This window comes from Eumetopias jubatus, unplaced genomic scaffold (genome assembly GCF_037043125.1).
Source record: "Eumetopias jubatus isolate StellerSeaLion01/CBP00866 unplaced genomic scaffold, mEumJub1_p1.0 scaffold_4, whole genome shotgun sequence".
NCBI classification, from domain to species: Eukaryota; Metazoa; Chordata; class Mammalia; order Carnivora; family Otariidae; genus Eumetopias; species Eumetopias jubatus.
The window spans coordinates 9,760,862-9,781,432 of NW_028274810.1; the positions used below are offsets into that span (position 1 = coordinate 9,760,862).

Consider the following 20,571-nt stretch of genomic DNA (forward strand, 5'->3'; position numbering starts at 1 on the left):
TATCAGGCAATGCACGTCTCTCTGTTTCTTCTTGCCCTCCAAAAGAGCACAGGGCCTGTGGGTCGGGAGTTGGTAAGGTACGCAGGGAAGCAGTCATGAAGAATCCTGTATTTCTGCTGTAGTTTGAGGGTGATTGGTCAAGGAAGTTTAAAGGTACAGAGGCATTGGCTTTGCGAAATGATCCCAAGCTATCCTGTAGAGCAAGAACAATGGAAGGACCGTGGAGAATTGGAGGCCTTGAACTCATAGGTAGACTGGATTGGTTTGGGAGAAAAGGCTCCTAAGAGATTTGGGATCAAATTAGAAAAGACTTGGAAGAACTGGGGGGCTACATCTTCCAGGGAAGTTGGGTATGAAGGTTCACATCCAGCTTGAGCATGTAGCTATGGAGCTAGTGTTGAGAGAGGGTGACAGGAACTTCCTGCAGGAACTCAGCTGATAGTTAAGAATGCCAAACTGGGGGAAATCTGGAGGTGGAGGGCCAGTATCCAGTATGGAAAACCCTGAGAGATGGGAAGAAAGGTGAGGAAATGCCGTCTGCAGTAAGCTGGAGGTCGAAGGTTGAATGTTCAGGAACCTATTCCAGAAGGGAGGAACTGAGGGTCAGACTGGAAGAGCCAAGAGGAAGCTGGTCAGCATCAGCACAGGATGTGAGGGCAGGAAAAACGTGGGATCGCACGAGATCAAACAGAGCAGGAGATTAGACCAGGTGCCCTAGAAGACAACCACTGTTTGGGCAACCACTAAAGGCTCAACCACAGTTTGAAGCACCACCCTGGGGGATCACCTTGCTCTACCCATTTTCATCTTAAAAGGGATACAGATTTGTTCCTTAGGTGAAGAAGGGAATTCTCTGGACACAGGTGTAGGCCATCCTTTCCAGCAGGGGAGGAGTTCAAGGAGGTGGGGAGAGGTTCATCAGGGACAAGCGGGTCAGGGAGAGAGGATACAGAGGATTCAGCTGGAGCCCTCTGGAGCTTTAGCTAGACCTAAATGACTCAGGTATGGTTAACCCTTCCATTCTCTCCCACCTTCTCTCTATTCATTCGAAACCTCTCACTCATCATCTGCCCCATCTATCCAGTTGTCTACCTCAACTCTCAGGCTATATGGTATATTTTCTGATTACTCAATTACTTTTATGGGGATAAATTTGTGTGAATGTGTATCGGTATGTACAGGCATTCTTGTAAATTTTTCAACGCCCTCTCATCTATGTTTATTGTAATTACCTCTATTCTAGCAACTATCACATTATATTGTGGTTCTCTAAGGGTCCATACCATCCTCTGGGTTGTGTGCCTTTGAGATCAGTGTCTTTGTCTTACTCATGTTGGTGTCCTCTGAGCCAGTATTAGTCTTGAAATGTTTTTGATTGAATATTAGAAAATTCTGCATGCTCCTGGCACTCTAGCAAAAGCTTATGCCTCTAATGATTAAGAGATAGGGAACTCCATAAAATGGGAAAAGGTTAATCTTCTTAAGAATGAATCAAATGATCACCAACTTTAAGGATTATAGATGTTATGCAGAACCACCGCCACTACCACCACCATCACCACTATCCCCATTCCCATCACCTCACCTCTAAGGCTTAAATACCAGTGTCTTCACCAGGTAGTTGGCAAGATGTGGTAAGGCACAGCATGGCCACGCTCATAGGTCTCATGCTTAACTTGACCAGTTTGGATTCAGGTTTGGGACCAGTGTCAAGCATAGGCTGGATTAATTTTAAATCATCTTCTTAAGGAATGAGAATAAAAATGAAAACTTAAAAAGAGGGAAAGAAAAATGAGGGTTTACCAAAAGGGGGACTTCTGCTAAGAAGTTTAAAGTACTTTTATGATGTCATTTTTGATTGAGGTTGCTTTACATAGTAAGGTGAATTTCCTTCTCACTTAGTGGTCATTTATAGGAAGCTGTGCTTACACACTTACAACTAATGGTGAGTCTGAGTGGAATAAGTTTTTCCTTGGATTTAGAGTCTAATATTCTATTTTTCTCCCTCTCTCAGTTTCCTTCACTTTCTCCTTTCCATCTACCAATTTCTGAAAACACATAAAACTGTGGTAAAGTGTTCTTCTCTAGCTCCGTTGAATACCAGTCAATTCAAACTCCTTGGGGGAAACTGTGGGTTTAAATAGCACTAAATAATTTTCTATCTAAACAATATCTACTAAATAATTATCCAGTCAGGATTAATTGGCTGCCCACTCTCTCTACATTATTTAAAAATAAAAATGTCTTTAGCGTGCATCTTAAAAAGTTCTCTTTCTTCGATCTATTTTTTCCTCTCAGATTACAAGGCTTTTGAAGAGGCAGCTGAACACTTCCAACCTTACATCAAATTTTTTGCTACCTTTGACAGAGGGGTAAGTATCTATGAAACCCCAATTTGAATACTTTTGTAGGCACAAAGCGTTAAAATTTGAACTTTCCAGTACTTTTTTAACTTTTAGAAACATTTTCCATCTTCCATCCCTTAACATTTTCTCCAGAAATGCTAGAAACACAGCAATAAGCCACTTTTGAATGGGAGATGAATACAAAGATGATTAATTCAGAGGAAGTAAGCACATTTCTGAAAACAGCTAATGAAAAATGATGAACCACTTTTAACCACCTTGAACACTAAGAATGGGTGTGTATGAGAAGAGTGTGCCAGGACACTGGTGTGTGCTTCCTTGTCTTTAGAGCTATTCTCTCCCTTCCCAGGGGCGCATACTTCCCCCTCTGTTGGGTTAGGATGGGGGATGGAATGGGGAGGATCATTGGTCATCTGATGCCTGGAGTGCATCTGTATGTTACCTATTATCTTCAAGAGATGTCATTGATGTACTCATCTGCAATTCAATTTTTCTTTCTTTCTGGATGTGGCACGTGCTTTTGTAAGCCAAAGAACATCATATATGAAGGGCCTTGAATCAATGGGTAATTTATTTGGGTTCCCTGTGGGTGGAGTACTCCACTCTAATTCCAGTTACCACTAAAATGGCTACTATTTACCGAGTGCTTTCTGTGTGTTGGGGACAAATTGAAACATTGTATGTATATGACCTCTAATCCTTCAAACAAATTTGGGAGCTAAGAAGTCACATGTCCCATATGACAAAATAGATTTATAAAGATTAAGTAATATCCAAGGTCTCCAGTGAATTAATGGTAGTGCTGAGATCCCAGTCTATGCCCCACATTTATGCCCCTTCCTTGGTACCACACACTTAAGTAGAAGACTCTGTACCTGCCCTTGAGATATTCAGTTTGTAGCCATCTAAGACCAGGAGAATGGAGGTTGGGTGAGAACTTTAGTAGAGAAGGGGAGGTACAGGGAAGCCTAAGCTGAATATATCACTGACGTTCCATTATGACAAGTCATACATCCCCATACACCCACATTCACATAGGAGACACAAATAACACACAAAAAACGCATACACAGCACACATGTAAAACACCCACCACACATACAACACAAATGACAAACATAAGCACATAACAAACAGGACACACACATAACACACATCTCCTCACACACACTCACACTCAAACCCACACCCACACTTATATGACACTCAGTACACACTCATTCACACTCATACCCACACCTGCACACATAAGACTCTCTCTCTCTCTAGCTCTCTCTCTCTCTCTCTCTCTCACACACACACACACACACACCCCAACTAAAAACCTTCAGTCACCATATTTACTAGAACAAATAAGTCTAGGAAAAACTAAATCCTGATTACATTCAAGTAAAAGTTCTTCAAGGGGTGACCTACTGAGGAGTAAGGCAGTTGGAGAGCAGGGCTCATGGGCCTTTTTACCATGGGGAGTTCAAGTATTCTGTGAAAAACAAAAGGAAGCCTGTAGGTGCTGGAACAGGGAAGGAGTACAACAAAAAGAGACTGTATTCCATCCTTGTACATATGTACATTAAACCACCTCTATGGATATGGCCCTGGTCTAAAAACTCTGGATTGAAAATAATCCAGAAGAGAGTCTATAATCTGAGTAATATAATCTAAACTTGAAGAAAATTTACCTTAATTGGTTGGATTAGAGTCAAGAGAGATCTTGAGCAAGAATACCAAAAGCAATAATAACTATCACTTATTAAGTACTTTTTACATGCTATGCTTTGTGCTGAGAGCTTTACATAGCTCTTTCAATCATCTCAATGTGCCTGTAAAGGAGGAATTGGTATTCTTAATCTACAGAGAATGAAACCAAGGCACCAAGAGATTAAGTGATTTACCCATGGTCATATAGTGAGTGAATAGTGAAGCTTAATATATAATCTCAGGTCAGTGCTCTATACTACTGTACACCAGAGAAAGAAACAATACACGTGAAGCTCTTAGCTGGAGCCTGGGATATGGTGCGCATTCAGTAAATGTTAGCTAGTCCTGTTGTGCATAAAAGGCAGCCATCTAACCCCAGGAGAGTGGAGGTTGGGTGAGAACTTTAGTAGAGAAGGGGAGGTACCAGGGAATCCTAAGCTGAATACATCACTGACGTTCCATTATGACGGGCCAGCAGTGACTGAGGTGGCTCCTGGGTGTTAAGAACTCATCTGAGAGAACACAACCAGGCAGACAGGCTTGGCCAAGCAACAACGCCTCAGTTCTTCGAAGGTGGCCCAGTGCTGAGTTCAGGGTGGTATCTGTTTTCAGACGTGCCTTCCAGCCCAACCATATGTCTTCGTGTCTGTGGCCTGTGAAGAAGGTGAGGTCAGGCTATAATTAAAAACTCAGAAGCCTCTTCACTCCAAACTCTGTAAGACACTGAGTCATAAGTGCCCCTTGTGGGATTTTATAACAGTTAAAAGGAGAAAGACACACTCTCTAGCTCTACATGGAACACAGAAAGAAGAGCAGTCACACTTAGAGGACTCAATGCCATTTGGGACTTGAAAAGTTGCACTGGTCAGTTGTGGGGGAGGGGGGAGCCAGAGTCCAAGGAAGCCTCAGTGGTGTCCAGCAGGGGGCGCTGGTGCAGAAGAGGGAGTTGGAAGAATCTTTCCTTGAGACTTAGGGAAGCCCAGAGGGACAAGGGGTAGGGGAGGTGCCTTGTAGAGGTGTGAAGTCAGGAGAGGCCAGGGCCAAGGAGGCACTAATACAGTCCAAAGATCAAAACTCAACTGGCAGACATGGAGATGACAAGAACACTTGGTCACTGTTGAGGTGAAGGAGAGAAAGCCAAGAGAAGACTCAAAAATAACAAGATTGTAAGTCTCCTCTTCCAGACAGCAAAGATTGTGAAGCTCCTGAAAACATTAGGGAATCTAGGAAAAGAATCTACTGAAGAACACAAGACTGGGTTTATGAGTTCTCTTTCTACAAGTAGGGAAGACATACGACAGAAGTATCTTTCACTTATTTATTCATTTGCTCATTCAGAGAATATTTACTAAGTGCCTTTTGTGTGCCAGGAGCTCTTTTAGATGCCAGAGATGCAACATGGAGCAAAACAGATCCCTGCCCCTGTGGGATTTAGAGTTTAGTGCAGTGGGGGAGGGGTAAGGAGAAGATTGGAAGACAGAGAGTTAAGTAAAGAAACCAATAAATATGTTATATTTGATATATGAGTTAGAGAACCATAAAGACACTGAGATGTCGGGGCTGCTGAACCATTGTCCATAGTGGTATCCCCCAAAGAGCTTTTAAAATCATGGATTCCTGGGCTCCACATCCAAGATGAAATTTGTGTTTCTTTATGTTGTGACCAGGCCCAGAAACACGCATTTCCAGAGGAGTCCCTGGGGAGTTTTACCTGGCCCGTAGGTTTGGGACCAGACTGATCTATACATCCTGGTCCTAAACCAAGCCACAACATCTCTGAATCAAATGGAACCAGAGAGTCAGAGGGCTAAGGAGGGCATGCTTACTGGCCAAGATACAACTGAGAAGAATGAAAGAAAGGGCTTTTCTGGGATATAGGCCGAGGGCACTCCATGATGGTGGGGGGAATATAGTGAATAGGTCTCTGGAAATTTTTGGAGGGGTTTCCCAGGACTTCAACTTAAGACTATCACAATCCAGCTTTACATTTGTGGTCTTAACATTGGAGACCCAGGCACTGGCATTCAGGGACCACACACACACACACACACACACACACACACACACACACACTTTGGAAGTTGAGAATGAAAAGAGATCGCTATTCAAGGTGATAGTTTAGAACACTCCACTGCCTGGGTTTCAATTCTGACTCTATCCGCTCCACATATGAGATCTTGACAAACTGCATACACAGACTGGGCCTTTGGTTCATTATCTGTAAAATAAGTAATAATAATGGTTCTTACAGCAAGCCAAGTGAGGATGCATAAAGTGATCAATTGCACTCGAGCCCGACACAGAGTGAGCACTCCGTGTGCTTACTCCTATTACTGGTTTCCTTCATCAGGTCACTCCCCACTTCCTTTAAGCACAGTTTTCTGGTTCCTAAAATATGTAGTCAGTGAGGTCAGAAACCCAGAATCCAGTGTCATTGTAAGCCCATTCTCTGATGGGCCTGGCTTTGTGAAGAACGACGTAAAAACCCAGACACTGGTTTGTATGGTGTCTGGTTCCTTCCCAGGCTCCCCACCCCCACGCTGTCAAAGAGGGGGGGAAAGTAAGAAAAGACCCCACAGTTCCCTGTCCCTCAAAACCAAATCAACATGACCATAAATCTCTTCTGACTGACTGTAGCTCAAAACATGGCCTGTTTTCTTTAGCTCTGGATAGGATGCTGGAGTTTCTTTCCCTGAAGTACTGTAAGAAATGTCTTTTGGAATATAGTGACCTGGAATTAATAGCAACTGATGACAAAAGCCATAGGGACACCAGTGTTTGCTCAGAATGGCCTTCCTTGTGTAACGGCTTATGTAATACCCCGTTCCTCCCCCTCCCCAATTAGTCACGGCTGCCCTGGGCCTCCACACCGTTGGTTACCACCGCAGGGTGTCAGCTCTTAGGCAATTCTTCTTTAGTTTCAAGGGAACCACTGTTCATCCCTGTGCTTTCTTGGACCACAGCTCAAACACGAAAAGAATGGCATTTGGTTTTCTACAAAGCGTTGCACATTCCAAGCCTCTCAAATCATTTCACAAAAAGAGGCTTGAGCTCAGCAGCCCTGCAGGCAAACACAGCACCCATTCTGCCCCAACAGCAAACTATGTGGCCACTTTAATCAAGAGAGCAGACGTCTTCCAGGCTGCAGGCTGGCTTCCCGAGCTTTTTATCTGGTAGAGGGTGAGCCACTCATCCTGGCTTGCTGGGGACTATCCTATTCTAGCACTAAGAGTCTGAACCCTGCGAAACCCCTCCGCTCTGGAAAAAGCAGGATGTTGGTCACCTTCTGGCTGGTAACAAAGCAGACAGTTCCCAGAGTCTGAGAAACCATCAGACAAGCCAGAACTGAGAGATAACCCTGCTTCAACCTAAATCACAAGTAGGGGTTAGGAGCTGATCGAGGACAGATTAATGGGTTGACCTCTGATTTTGAGTACTGGTATGCTGTAAATGGTTTCTGTCAACTGCCGGTGCTATCAAAATTGGTTCAATTAAATCCATGCATCTCAGAACACTGAGCTTGCTCTGCTGACATTTCCTTCTTTCTCCAGCCCTGGCACATATAGTGGAGTGATGACGATTGTACAATTAGAGTTCACCCTTTTCATTCCTACTGCTCTCCGCTCCTGCTTGGACCTCATTTGCCAGAGAGGGTTTTTCCTTCCTATCTGTCCTTCTTTGATTGGTCGAACTAGGGCTTAGGCAATGAGTTTCTACCACTTCAACATTTAAGTTAAAACTGTAGGTATACTGTCATATCTTTGCCAGAAAACACACACACTCCTTATAGATGGGCAACCCATTGCTACTCTAGACTAGCATTCAAGGAAACTATTTTCGTATTTCTAATTGTTACAGGTTGCAAAGAAATTGTCCTTGAAGATGAATGAGGTTGACTTCTATGAGCCATTTATGGATGAGTCCATTGCCATCCCTGACAAACCTTACACAGAAGAGGAGATCGTGGAGTTTGTGAAAGAGCACCAAAGGTGCCCCACATGGCACTCAGGGGTTGGTGGGTGGGTGAGGGGATGTGGTCCAGGGTCTGGGGGATGGAGAAGAACCTCGCAGTCCTAACATTTTTAGGTCTCCCAAGAGCAACAACCTGGAGTTACTACCCCAGCAGAACTGAAATCAGTAGTATGGCTTTGTTGGTCATTGATCAGTTGGGCAGGGATATCGCTACTTTTTCTGAGTATAGGTTTACACTGGCAAACAAGGTAGACCAAGTCCCCGCCATCAGCAAATCCCCTCCAAGTCAGAGTAAGTTACAGGTCAAATTCTACAATAATAACAACAGGGATTTACTGCCAACCTCTTATATGCCAAATGCCATGCCAAGTGCTTATGGAACCTATTTTATCTAATATTCAACATTATGGAGCATTATTATTATCCCGATGTTAAAGATCAAGGAACTGGGCTCAGAGTAGTTAAATAATTTAGCCATGGATGAACGTTTTTATACATAGAACTTCTGGGAGAGGAATATTTGATACCACCTAGAGTAGCCCTAGCATGGATCAGCAAACTTTTTCCGTAAAAGGCCAGAGAATAAATATTTCAGGTTCTGTGGGCCAGATGGTTTCTGTTGCAATACTCAGCTCTGCTGTTGTAGTGTGAAAGCAGCTATAGACAGTATGTAAACAAATGGGTGTGACTGTATCTCAATAAAAACTTATTTATAAACACAGGAGGCACTGGCTGGATTTGGCCCACCAGCTATGGTTGGCTGACCCCTGCTCTTGACAGAGGGACGATATTGAAACATGGAACATGGTAGTGGGCTTACCACCTCGCCACGCCATCCACCCTCTCCAACACATGCTCGCATACGTTCACTGAACCTGGAGCACTATGATTCCATCACCTGGTTGTCCCAGTCCCCATAGGGAGGCAGCATTTGGAGAAGCAAATCTCAATGTGTCTAACACAATTTGCCAACATTCAGAAAGAAAAAACCATGAGAAAATATAATTTTACCTGTTCCTCCAAACATCCCTAAAGAGCTTTTGAATGATGATCCTGACGATAAGACAATGCAGTCGTGGGCTGGGAAAACCACGACTTCTGTTTCCCAGATGTCCTCGGTCTGGGCCTTGCTCTGGGCTCTCAGGAGTGGCCCCTGTCTATGAGGAAGGCAATGGCTTCTTGCCCTAGGAATGAGCTGACCCTGCACCCTCTGACCCATTGGTTATAATAGACTTTGTTTATTTATTTATTTATTTATTTGGCTCCACACTCAATGTGGAGCCCAACACGGGGCTTGAACTCATGACTGTGAGATCAAGACGTGAGCTGAGCTTAAGAGTTGGATGCCTAACTGACTGAGTCACCCAGGAGCCCCTCTAATAAGCTTTGTATAATCCTTGGATCAAATGGGTCTGTGAAAAGGTTGGGAGCTTCAAGCCCAGCTCCCTGTATGATGCAACAGAGTAGAACAGTTCCATCTACTTAGGGGAGATTTCGAGAGCTCTTTATGCCCTTGCAAATGAACCAGAATCTCATTTTACATTTTGCTATGCTGAGCCTGCGGTGTCTGCCTTGGTAATCGCTACTCAAGGAAGCTCATCTTTGTTTTTTTCAGACCCACTCTACGTCGCCTGCGTCCTGAAGATATGTTTGAAACATGGGTAAGAAGTGGCAAATTCTTTCTGCCTTGTAGACACCAGTATATTGCCCAAGAGGAGTATCCCTTTGAGTCCCCAAACTTAAACCACATTTTATTTTGCTGGAGTGGATGTCTAGATGGTGGAGTATTTGAAACGTGGACAACGTCATGCTCAATTAAAGCCCAGTTCTCCATGGACTTTATTTAAGCCTTTTTGGTACTACCCATAAGGCAAAATTACTCCATCTTTGAGTTCATTCCCCACAGTGACTACTGGCTTTTGTTCACTGACTACCAGAGACCCAGGGTAACATAATGGAAGGAGCTGAGGCTGTGGAGTCATAGAGACTTGGGTTCACATCCAGAATCTGCTACCTAGTAGCTCTGCACCCTGTATCAAATCATGTCATCTTTCTGAGCTTTAGTTAGTTTCTGCTTCTCAAATCAGGGTTTTTTGTTAGGATGAGTGGCTGCGAAGAGCCCAGAACCTGGTAGGTGTTTGGTCAGTCAATGGTAGCTATTTTCATAAATAGCAACTCAAGGCCATAGAAGGCGCTGAGATTATCCCCTAGATCTATGCCATAGACAATGTGTCAGGCAGGTCAAATAGTATAGAAAGAGGGCCATGGAGATACAACCTCCTATCCCATGTCAGGTTTATACAAAATTCCATAACCAATAACAACCAAAGTCTGTGGAGCATTTTTCAAAGCATTTCATGTATCCTTTTAACCTGGATGTTTCAAGAGTTCTAAAAAGTGATGTAGAACAAGTATTATTTAACCTCATTTTACATGGGGAAACTGGTGATCATACAGATTAAGTTAATTACTCAGGGATACATAACTAATAAGCATTTGATCTTGGGACTTACATTTAGATCATTTGGAGCCAAATCTCATATTCTTTTCAGTATAGTTCCCCAGAGTAAGCCATATCCCCATAAGGCGTCATTTTGTCAAGGGCTGGGAGAGGGAAGAAAGGAATTAACATGGAAGCATTTATTTATTTATTCTTTGATTCAGAGTCTAAAATGACAGATGAACATGAAGTAACCTAACACTTGATGTCTTACTGGCTGGTAACTTATTTGTATGTCCGAAGGCAGAACAAACCTTTCATAAGACACTGAGGAGCAAGTAATCCAGTCTGGAGGATTGGACTTTTGAAGAACAACCCAGTACAATGGCAACATATTTTCCTAACATTGAAACCTTTCAAAAATTTAATCTTTAAAAGGTCTTGTTACTATATTTAAAAAGAGTGTAGCAGTGCTTTAAAAATAATATTCCTTTAAAAAATATCTTTACTTTTACTTAAAGTAATTTCAGACTTACAAAAAATAATGTAAAGAATTCCATGATCTTTTTACCAGATTCCCCAAATGTTAACATTTTACCTTCTTTGCGTGATCACATACCTCTTGACAGATAATGGATATAAACATTTTTTTTCCCCTGAATTATTTGAGAGTAAGTAGCAGACACAACTCCCCTTACCCCTGTATACTTCAGATGTTTTCTAAAAACAGGGCACGTCTCTCATAACCACAGTATACTTATCAAAATCAGGAAATTAGTATAACTTGATTTCATCTACGGACCTTATTAAAATTGACCAGTGTCCCACTAATGCCAGGACTCTGCTGCATTCCAGGGGAAAGTGGGCAAGGGGTCATTTTCCTGCTCAATGTAGAACTTTGTCTCCCTGGTGAACGAAGTACTGTTGTTCAGACACTAAGTGTCACAAAATTGCTTATTAAAATAATTTCTGCCAAACAAACAAACAAACAAACATGTGGCGGAGATGGGCGCCGCGAGGCGTCCAGTGCAGTAATGCAACTGATCCCGGAGAAGCCGGCGGGAGCCCCAGGGAGAGTTCTCTTCTCTTTGTGCACACACACAGAATTTTCTTCCTGGCCCAGGATCTGATCTTGGATCTCACACTTGTTGTTTGTTGTTATGCTTCTGTAGCCTTTAATCTGGGATAAGTTCTTGGTCTTTCTTTGTCTTTCATGACACAGGGTACCATTTTAAATTGAGAGTGATTGTCACTGTTCTGTTCTATGCCTCTGTTTCTTAGTTCTTTTTATTTCTTCATCCCTAAGAGAGGCCCTTCCTTCAGGCCTTTTCTTATTGACACAGCAATATCACATCTGAGATACAATATGCCATGGTGGGAGAGCCTATGTCCTGCCCCCTCCCCCGGACCACAAACACCCCTAGCCCCCCACACTGCCCAGTAGAAATGCTCCCTCTCATATATCACAGGCAGATGTTCAGAAAGAAAGTTCACTCTCTGGATGCACTGGAACTCATTTTCTGCTTTCTTTTCACTTACGGAAAAAAAGAAGTTATAGCCTTTTGCTATAATATAACAATGATGGCTCATATTTTCCACGTTACTATATATTCAATGGTTTTCTAATCAGGAAAGGGCTGTGTATTAAATTTAACCTGGTAGAGAAAAGGGCAACCAGACTGGTTTAATTCTTTCCTGGCCACCATCCTGGAATACCCATGTGACTTCCCCAGAAGCTGTAACCAGACCTAACCCGTCCCAAGTCTCCAATGAGGGAGGGAAGACAGGAGCATCTTTCCATCCTCAAAAAGGAGAAGCAGAAATCAGTCTGTCAGAGGGATCTCTGGGGAGCCACTTCCCATGTGCCTTCCCCATCTACCTTTGCCACCTAGGAAAGCATTGCTCCAAAGAGCAGCATCTCCATGGACCACTTGGCTGCAGCAAATTAAACCACAGAAGCTGGGGAAAGTGACCAGTTATGAACTGGAAAGTCTTTATGTTCAACACCCACTTCCCCAGACACAGCAAAATATTTAGATAGGAAAACTAAGTTGAGCTAAAGCAACTATTGACCTTTCTCTTTCCCCAGTTGTGTGGGATTTTAAAGCAGCAAACCATAAAAAAACACATACTTGATTATTACTAAAGAAATTGGTGGTTAGCAATACTTGCTGTGTGTAAACTGAATAGCTACTTGCTCATTTAGAATATTCAAAGAATGTCAAGGTGGGGCAAGGTGATATGAACTGAGTGCTGACCTGTCCTTCCCCTTCGATACATTACCTTCCAACCAGCTCTCCATCCTGGCAGGTGGTCAGAGTCCTGGGCAAAAGCCCATGGGGATGGGAGTCAGCAGTTCCTTCAGGAAGAACCCTCTCTTCTGTGGTCATAACAAAATAGTACTTCCAAAAGGGGGCCAGAAACCCCCAGATAAGCCCCTGGAACATTCCATCGCACCAGGGAGTCTGCAGTTTTAAGTGCATGTTTTTTTTCTTTGCATCACTTCATTCAAGAGAACAAACATTCAACAGAACCTGGAAGGAAACAGAGCAAAACAGGAACAGTGGTAATATATCTGGTTGGTGGGTAACTGATGTGTGGTTTCTTTTTGGCATTTCTCATATTTTCTATTTCCTTCAACTAGTGTATAAGATTTTTATCACCATATTCTTTTTTTTAAGTCAGTGTGCATTAATAAGAACCTATTACTTTGTGCTAAGCATGGGGGTTATAAAAATGAACATTGCTGTTGTGTCCTGAGGAGTTCAGGGTTGAGAAAATGAAACAAGTCTCAAAACATATAACGCCACTCCAGCATGCTTATACTATGACAGATGGACATACAAAGTGAAAGAGAATTCAGAGTAGGGTGTTCGCCAAAGTAATTCCTAAGTCCCCAGTTCTTTGGGCGATCTGGGGCTCAGTCACTTTACATAAAGACCCCTCGTCGGCCTCCTTTAACTTAAGAGTCATTAATCTGAGTTTGAAACATCTACAAACCCTGCAGGGGACAACAGATTCATTCTGTTGCTATGGGTGATATCAAAGAGGAAAATTGTTTCTTCTACCCTCTTAGGTTCAGTATTGAAGGGCTGCAAATTAAACTGACAAAATACAGATTAGCATGGGCAAAGAACAAATTTAATGACCTATTTATGCAAGGGAGTTTACAAGGAAATGTGACTCAAGAAGGGGCTTATATACCATCTTAATTGGAAATGGGAGAGGCAGGAGGCACTTTTGGGAAAACAAATGACTTGTTAGAAGGTTGAGGAGAAAGGGGTCTTACGGAAAAACAAATGACTTCTTTGGAAAGAGAAATGGGCCCTTGGGGAACAGATGGGAGATTTGCTAGTGCCGTGAAAATGTCTGTCTGAGAAGAGAAATTAGAGCTGCTCTTGGGTTTATGGTGGGTTTATGACAGTTGAGTTCTTTTGGGACTTTCTGTTTGGTAGATAAGGCATTCAGGAATTCAGATGCTTTCAGCTCAAAATAATTTTTATGCCACAGTGGCTTATTCTGGAACCCTTCAGTGACAAATAAAAAGCACGTGGGGCCACACAGAACGGGCTTGAATCCCAGTTATGTCACTTACTAGTTCTCTGGCGTTAGGTAAGTCACTTCAATTCTTTAAGCACTAAATAGGAATAAGACTTTCATCTGGGATTTAGAAATAATGTACTTACAAAGTACTGATACAAAGGACGGCAGGGGGCAGATACTATTGTGGCCTTTGTAACCATCGTTGTTATTTTAAGGCATAATCCTTTCCCTCAGAGAGCTTGCCATCTGGTTGAGAAGGGAGGATTCGTGCTATTAAAAAGATAGTTTCCAAGGCAATGTGATCCAAAGACCGAATGGGTGATCTGGAGCAAAGGTTGTGGGGTTCAGAGAAAGCCCCCGGGTGGTCTCAGTCCCACGTATGGTCAGCTTGGCTCTTCCTCACCCGTGCACATTGGATTCTCAGTGAGTAACCCTTGCCCATGGATTCTTGCTCTGTGAGTTTATCACTGGAAATACCTGGCACCAAGCATGCACCTGCTCCTTTGCAAGTGTTCAGTACAGGTTTGTGTGCTGATCCCCACAAAGAGAGGGGCCCTTTGCCTTGATTACAGCCCTCCATCCAGGCACCATTTTGGGCCTGGGGAGTGACAGCCACATTATGAGCAGCCTCTTAGCAAACAAATATGGATTCTTAATTCCAAAACCAATTTCCAAAGGCGTCCTAGAAGGGCACACAGAAATGAAGCCTGGTTCACAGAGTTAACACTGCACCCTTCCAGCTGATGGCAGGAGACAGAGACACGGGGCAGCCTAATGAGAACTGATCAGGATATTCTGTTTGGCGATAATAGCAAATGTAAAACAGTGAAACCTCAGACTCCCCTTCTGGTTGCTGTCGGATTTGTGTGATAAACCTGCGCACACACATATATATCTGTAAAATTCAATTCCCCAGAGCATCTGACCAAACCCGTGCCCACTCTCTTGTTTTTAATAATAATATTTTCCATTTAATCTCAGAATTTTTGGAGGTTGTGTCCGTTCCAAACTCAAAGGGGAAAAATTAGCATTTAGATAGGACTGTACCAGCATTAAAATCAATTGAAATGGAAACAGGGATCATGGGAAGGTTGAGATGCCTGGAGTTTTTTCCATAGGATGATTCTGATATGACATCCAGGGTACCCGGTGACTCCCTTTCCCTGTGTCAGCGATAATCAGTAGTCATTCAGATTTGTCCCTGGTACCTGATTCTTACGGATCTTCCTCTCCACGTTTTTTTTTGGGGGGGAATCACATTTGCTCATAACAGAGCCTCCTCCAAAGCTCCTGCTCTTCCTTCTGCGGGATAAATTGATGCAAAGGAGACACAGGTGTATGGTCCTTTCTGTCCAGGACATAGAACCATGCGATGCCGTTTGCTTGTGCTGAGATGTGAAATACTCTCCAGATTCTTGGCCTTGCCCCCGGCCTCCATAGCCACACCCACTTGTCCCCATCACCCACAGGTTGTCCACCCTCAACTTTCCCTAGCCCCCAAATCCACTCTTCCCATAGCCTCTCACACTCACAGAAATGCGTTGGAGGCCTTCAGCAAGGCTTGGACCCTAGCAGAAAGGACCCCAAGGAAGGACCCTGGAAGTCACAGTCAGCAAGGCGCCCCTTACTGACTACACAGGTTCTTCAGTAGGAGGTGTGTTCACGGAGAAGCCCTATGCTTGTATACGATTCTTGTGTGAACAGAACAGACCCACGTTCTAATTTACCTGGAAGATTCCTGTCCGCTGCCAGTCTGGGGACAGTTTCAGGATCCGTCGACAGCATTCAGAAGTTCCCCTGATTGCTGGTTGCTGGTGGTGAATTCTCGAAACACAGACTGCCAATTGCGTTTACTGAGCTATATTCAGAGTGATTGTTGCCCTCGGAGCTCCTGATGCACCAGGCTCATGTTCTTCTTCCTTTTGCCTTTTACTGCTGCTCTCCTGGACCCCACAGCCCACGGGAGTGAGGCCCATTCGGTGCTGATGTCTTGTGTGTAGTGGGTGTTTTCCTGTCTTGCAAACCCACGTGTCAAACAGCACGCATTTCTCCCAGTTGCTCATCAATATTTCCTTCCTTACTGCGCACCCCTCTGTTCCCCTGCCCGCTGTGTGCACTGCCCCTCTGCCGCCTCCCCGCTGCCCATTTCCTTGCCAGCCTCTGTGTCTGTCCCTGACTTGTTCCTTTCTATCTCTCCACCTGGGAGCGTAACCTCTGGATTCTTCTCTCCCCCAGGAAGATGATTTGAACGGGATCCACATTGTGGCCTTTGCAGAGAGGAGTGACCCAGGTAGGAAACCCCCAATCTGTCCCTTGACACAAGATCTGATTTCTCCCCTTTGCCAGCCCTCATTCCCTTGCTCTTGCCTCACTTCCTGTCTGCAAGGCCACTGCAAGACATTGGGCACCCCCTGGTGGTCGCCAGTTAGGCACGAATCCCTTGTCAGTTGTGCACACGCCTAAGAGATGCCGATGGATCAGAACCCCGTTCTAGTCTGCTTAGCTGTCCAAAGTAGGAGGAAGCACTGAGTACTGGGGAGGATATAAAAACATCCTAGCTTTGCAGGGTGTGTGTGTGTGTGTAAGAGAGAGATAGAGAGAGAGAACTTTTGTCCACATTAAAAGTTTATTTAACCATATTGTGATCTAGCCTATATAAATAACAATCCTCCATTACAATTACAACCAATGTATGCTTTGGTTTGTAAAATATGGTCTGTGCTTGGGAAACTTAATAGCAAATACTCCCTCAAATAGTGAGACCTGGACAAAACTAGCAGTTCATTTCTGAAGTGCAAAATGACCCTATAAATAGATGAGTAGCTTTGTTTTATTTTGGAACCTGGATGACTTTTTCCTGGCCGCACTCTTTTTAGCATCAGTAGAGAGGGAAGTGCAGGGGAAAAAATCAAATATTTCTGGCCGTAAAATGCTAGGTCCCTTTGGCAATGCTGTGTGACATAAAGAGTCCCCAAAGGGAAAGCGTAAGTGGGCATTCTGAGGTGTGTATTGGGGAGACTTGGCATGATCCAGACTGCACACATAGAGGGCAAGGAACTGCACTTAGGATGGCTCAGCAGCCAGGCCTTGGGCCATGAGGTGCCCGGGCAAGGGTCTCCAAACCTGAAAGCTCAGAGAACCACAAGCACCAAAGCCGCCTGGAGCTGAGTATAACAGGCCCTTCAGAAACCTGTAATTTCACGGAGCTCCGAGGCAAGTGTTAAGGCACCGTCAGGCTTAGGAACCACTGCCCCAGGTCCGGCAGAACTGTGGTATTGGCCTGAGACGTGTTGTACACTCATAGGGACAGACGAGGAAGCTTCAAGAAGTTGAGCAAACTTCCCAAGAGGGCACAAGGAGTTAAGGATAGGTCATGAAGGAGCCGCAGGTTGCCTTGGTCATCAATACATACCTGGTTCTTGCACAGCGCCTTGACACATAGTAGGTACTCAAAAAACGGCTGTCAGGAGGTGATCAGATGAGGGGATGACTGACCAAGACTGAGCCCCAACACTTGGCCACCATGCCCGTTTTTTTGTTGTTGTTAATACATTATCAGCCTCCATAGTTCTTACAGACAGAAGCCTAAATGCTGTTATCATACAGTTTTTAAACTTGAGACATAATCCACACGTGACAGTATTCGCCTTTCTAAAGTGGGCGATTCGGTGGTAATTTTAGTATATTCACACAGTTGTGCACTATCTAACTGTAGGCCATATTCGTCACCTCAGAAGTAACCCCATGCCCGTTGGCAGTCACACCTATTCCCCCCCCCTCCCCCAGTCCCTGGCAACCACTAATCTACTTTCTATCTCTATGGATTTGATTAATGGGGATATTTCATGTGGATGGAATTATGTAATCTGTGGCGTTTTGTGCCTAGCCCCTCTCACTGCGCATACGGTGTTCAAGGTTCATCCACTATGTACTGTGTATCCGTAATTCACTCCTTTTTAGGGCCAAACAATGTTCCATTGTATCAAAACCAAACTGATGCTCCAAATTATCTGAGGGTTTCCTTCCCCTTTGTTTTTATTAAGGTTTTTGAACGCTCACTGAGGTCTCAGTTTTCCCATCATTGACTTGCAGAGTTGGCAGAACTCTTCAAGGATATCTAGTCTTTGTCTGAAAAAAATGCCAGTATGGTTCCAGCAGTTTCTGGCCACCCCTCTGCCCCTGCAGGCGAAAATAGCGAAGGAAGCCAATTGCCCAGGGTTTACAAGCTATAATCAAACAGAGTCGGATCCCTGGTGTTGTGTGAACAGAGATGAAACTGCCAGCAGCAGCAGCCTGCTGGCCAGACCCCGGCGGGCTTCCTCCCTCCGCCCCACCTGCCCCCTTCCAGGATTGTGGGGAAGCCTGTCTGGCTCTCTGGAACAATGGAACAAATAGGCCTCCGCGAAGTTGCAGGAACCTGTTTGACGGAGATTGCTGCTGTAATGAATCAAGCTCCTGAAACTCCTTCCACCTCCTCCCTGCACAAATATCCTTGGGCCTGAAGCTGTGTTTTTCCCCAGAGGAGCCCAAGCTGGGGCTTGCTCCTGGGAAGCTGGAAGAAACGTACTGAAGGTGGGGGAGGGGGGCATAGCGTAGGGGATCGAAGCATATTTTTTTTCATCCAGGGAGGGCCTGGCGCACTCAGGGCTAGGAAAGGGAAAGGCTTTTCTGTGAAACTCCCGACGCCGCAGCTAGTCAGTCATTACCCGGAGGTCACTGATGTGTGACCCGGGGCGGAGGGGCCTGGCTGCAGCACCAGGAACTGCATTCGCACCCAGACAGCGGTTCCTCATATACCTTTGCTCTTGCTACTAAGCTGGACATGGCTGATTGCTCCAGCCAGGCCCCTGCCCACTGGCCAAAGAAAGGTCATCCATCCGGGACGTCCGTACAGCTCTCCTGAAAGAGCTAACAGTCTCGAGGAACTGTGCTGTACTGAGAGGATCTCATTTGGTCCCTAAAGCCACTCTGTGATAAGTGCGTGATTATTACCACCCCAGCTCAGAGGAGAAAAATGGGTCTTACGGGCTAAACGGCCCAAATCGCTTGCTGGGATTCAAATTCCAGCAGGCTTTCTTGACCTCTGACCTCGCCCTGATGATGATGAAGATGGTCAGGATCACTTGTTGTATGCTTATGGGACAGAACCCCGTGTGGGGGCTGCTCGCTTTATTCCCAATTCACAAGTGAGCAGCTGAGCGCGCTACCTGCCCTGCAGTCCGGCCGCCGGGGCCGGCTCTGAGCATGCGCAGCGATGCTACGCTCTATTGGGGGCGGGGGGGGCGGGGGGGGGCGGTGCGGCGCAGGGAGAGCAGGAGAACGCGGGAAGTGAGGAGAGAGGGCAGCCACCTGGAAGCTTGAAAGCCAATTAAGGAAGAGGAGGCAGCCGTCCTCCCTGCTGTCCACGGATGTTCCCAGATTTGGAATTAGAGCCGACTAGCCGAGTGACCTGGGTCCCCCGAGGGCGCTTCTCCCAGCCGTCCGACACTGCCAGCTGCGAGCTTTGCTCCCCAGGCTGCAGGCGGCTCTCTGGGCCCTGGAAGGACGAGTCCGGAGCTCTGCTCTCGCCCCAGGCCCTGCGTGCCGCTAGGTCTTCCTCCTGCAGAGCCTCCCCGGCTCCAGCGCTCAGGATGCCCCCGGAGCCGCTGTTTGACAGGTTTGAAAATGAACACCGCTCCTCTGCCGCCCCCAGATGTGTCTGCATCAGGCTGACATCTTCTTTATAACACCTGCTGAAAGGTTCGCGGAGCGGCGTTTCTACATGAGCGCATGCAGGATGGATATCCTCCAAGGGCCCAGGGAATTTTAGCACTAACAAGCTGGAAATGCAAGGACGGACTGCCGTGTGCCCGCGTGGACTGGCCCTGCAATGAACGTCTCCAAGCCCCGTTCCAACCGGATTGCAACTGCCTGGGGTTCTTGGAAAATGTTTTTGAGATCAGTTGTCTCAAGTAGGAGTGCTGACTGCTTATTTGAGCTTCCCAATGTAAATCTGGTTTATCAAACGTAACACTTTTTGGTTCTTGCTGAGTGCTAACCGTGCATGTAACCTTCACAACAACCGTCTGTGCTAGGTACCCTCCTTATGGTCTTCCCTGACATACAGATGAGGAAACAGGGTTATGGAGAAGTTAAATAATGTCACCAGGTCACGTAGTTAATAAGTGGTGGAACTGGGATTGAAACCCAGGCTCCCAGGCCGTAGGCTGCGCCCTGAGATATCCACGTCCCTCCCGGACCCGGCCCTGGCTCCTGACAGGGCTGTGACTGGCCTGGAACTGGTCCCCCAGGGCTTGGTGCAGCCTCATTGTCACCAGATCCTCCCTGCCTGGGAAGGAGGAGAGCATAATCACCGGTTTCCCCTCCCACAGAGATGTGATTCCCAGAGGCCTCTTGCTCGCCGTGGGAAACCTGGCTCCACAGCAGCCCTCAGCCCTGGGTTGTGGGACTTCAGGTCCCAAGCCCGTGTGGCAGGGAGCGAGTCCTGGTCCACACAGCACACTGGGTCCCTCTTCTTTATTTAGGTCGATCTCTGAGACTCCAGTCACTTAG

At 45.4% G+C, this 20,571-nt stretch overlaps 1 protein-coding gene across 1 annotated transcript in view; it reads left to right on the forward strand.

Moving 5' to 3' along the window:
- The window catches only part of CASQ2 (calsequestrin 2), a 67,195-nt gene that overhangs the window by 38,164 nt on the left and 8,460 nt on the right, over positions 1-20,571 (forward strand). Inside the window, exons 5-8 of the mRNA XM_028102117.2 lie at positions 2,299-2,372; positions 7,923-8,053; positions 9,652-9,697; positions 16,255-16,309. Coding sequence (XP_027957918.1) covers positions 2,299-2,372; positions 7,923-8,053; positions 9,652-9,697; positions 16,255-16,309 — 306 coding nt within the window. The remainder of the gene's footprint in view (positions 1-2,298; positions 2,373-7,922; positions 8,054-9,651; positions 9,698-16,254; positions 16,310-20,571) is intronic.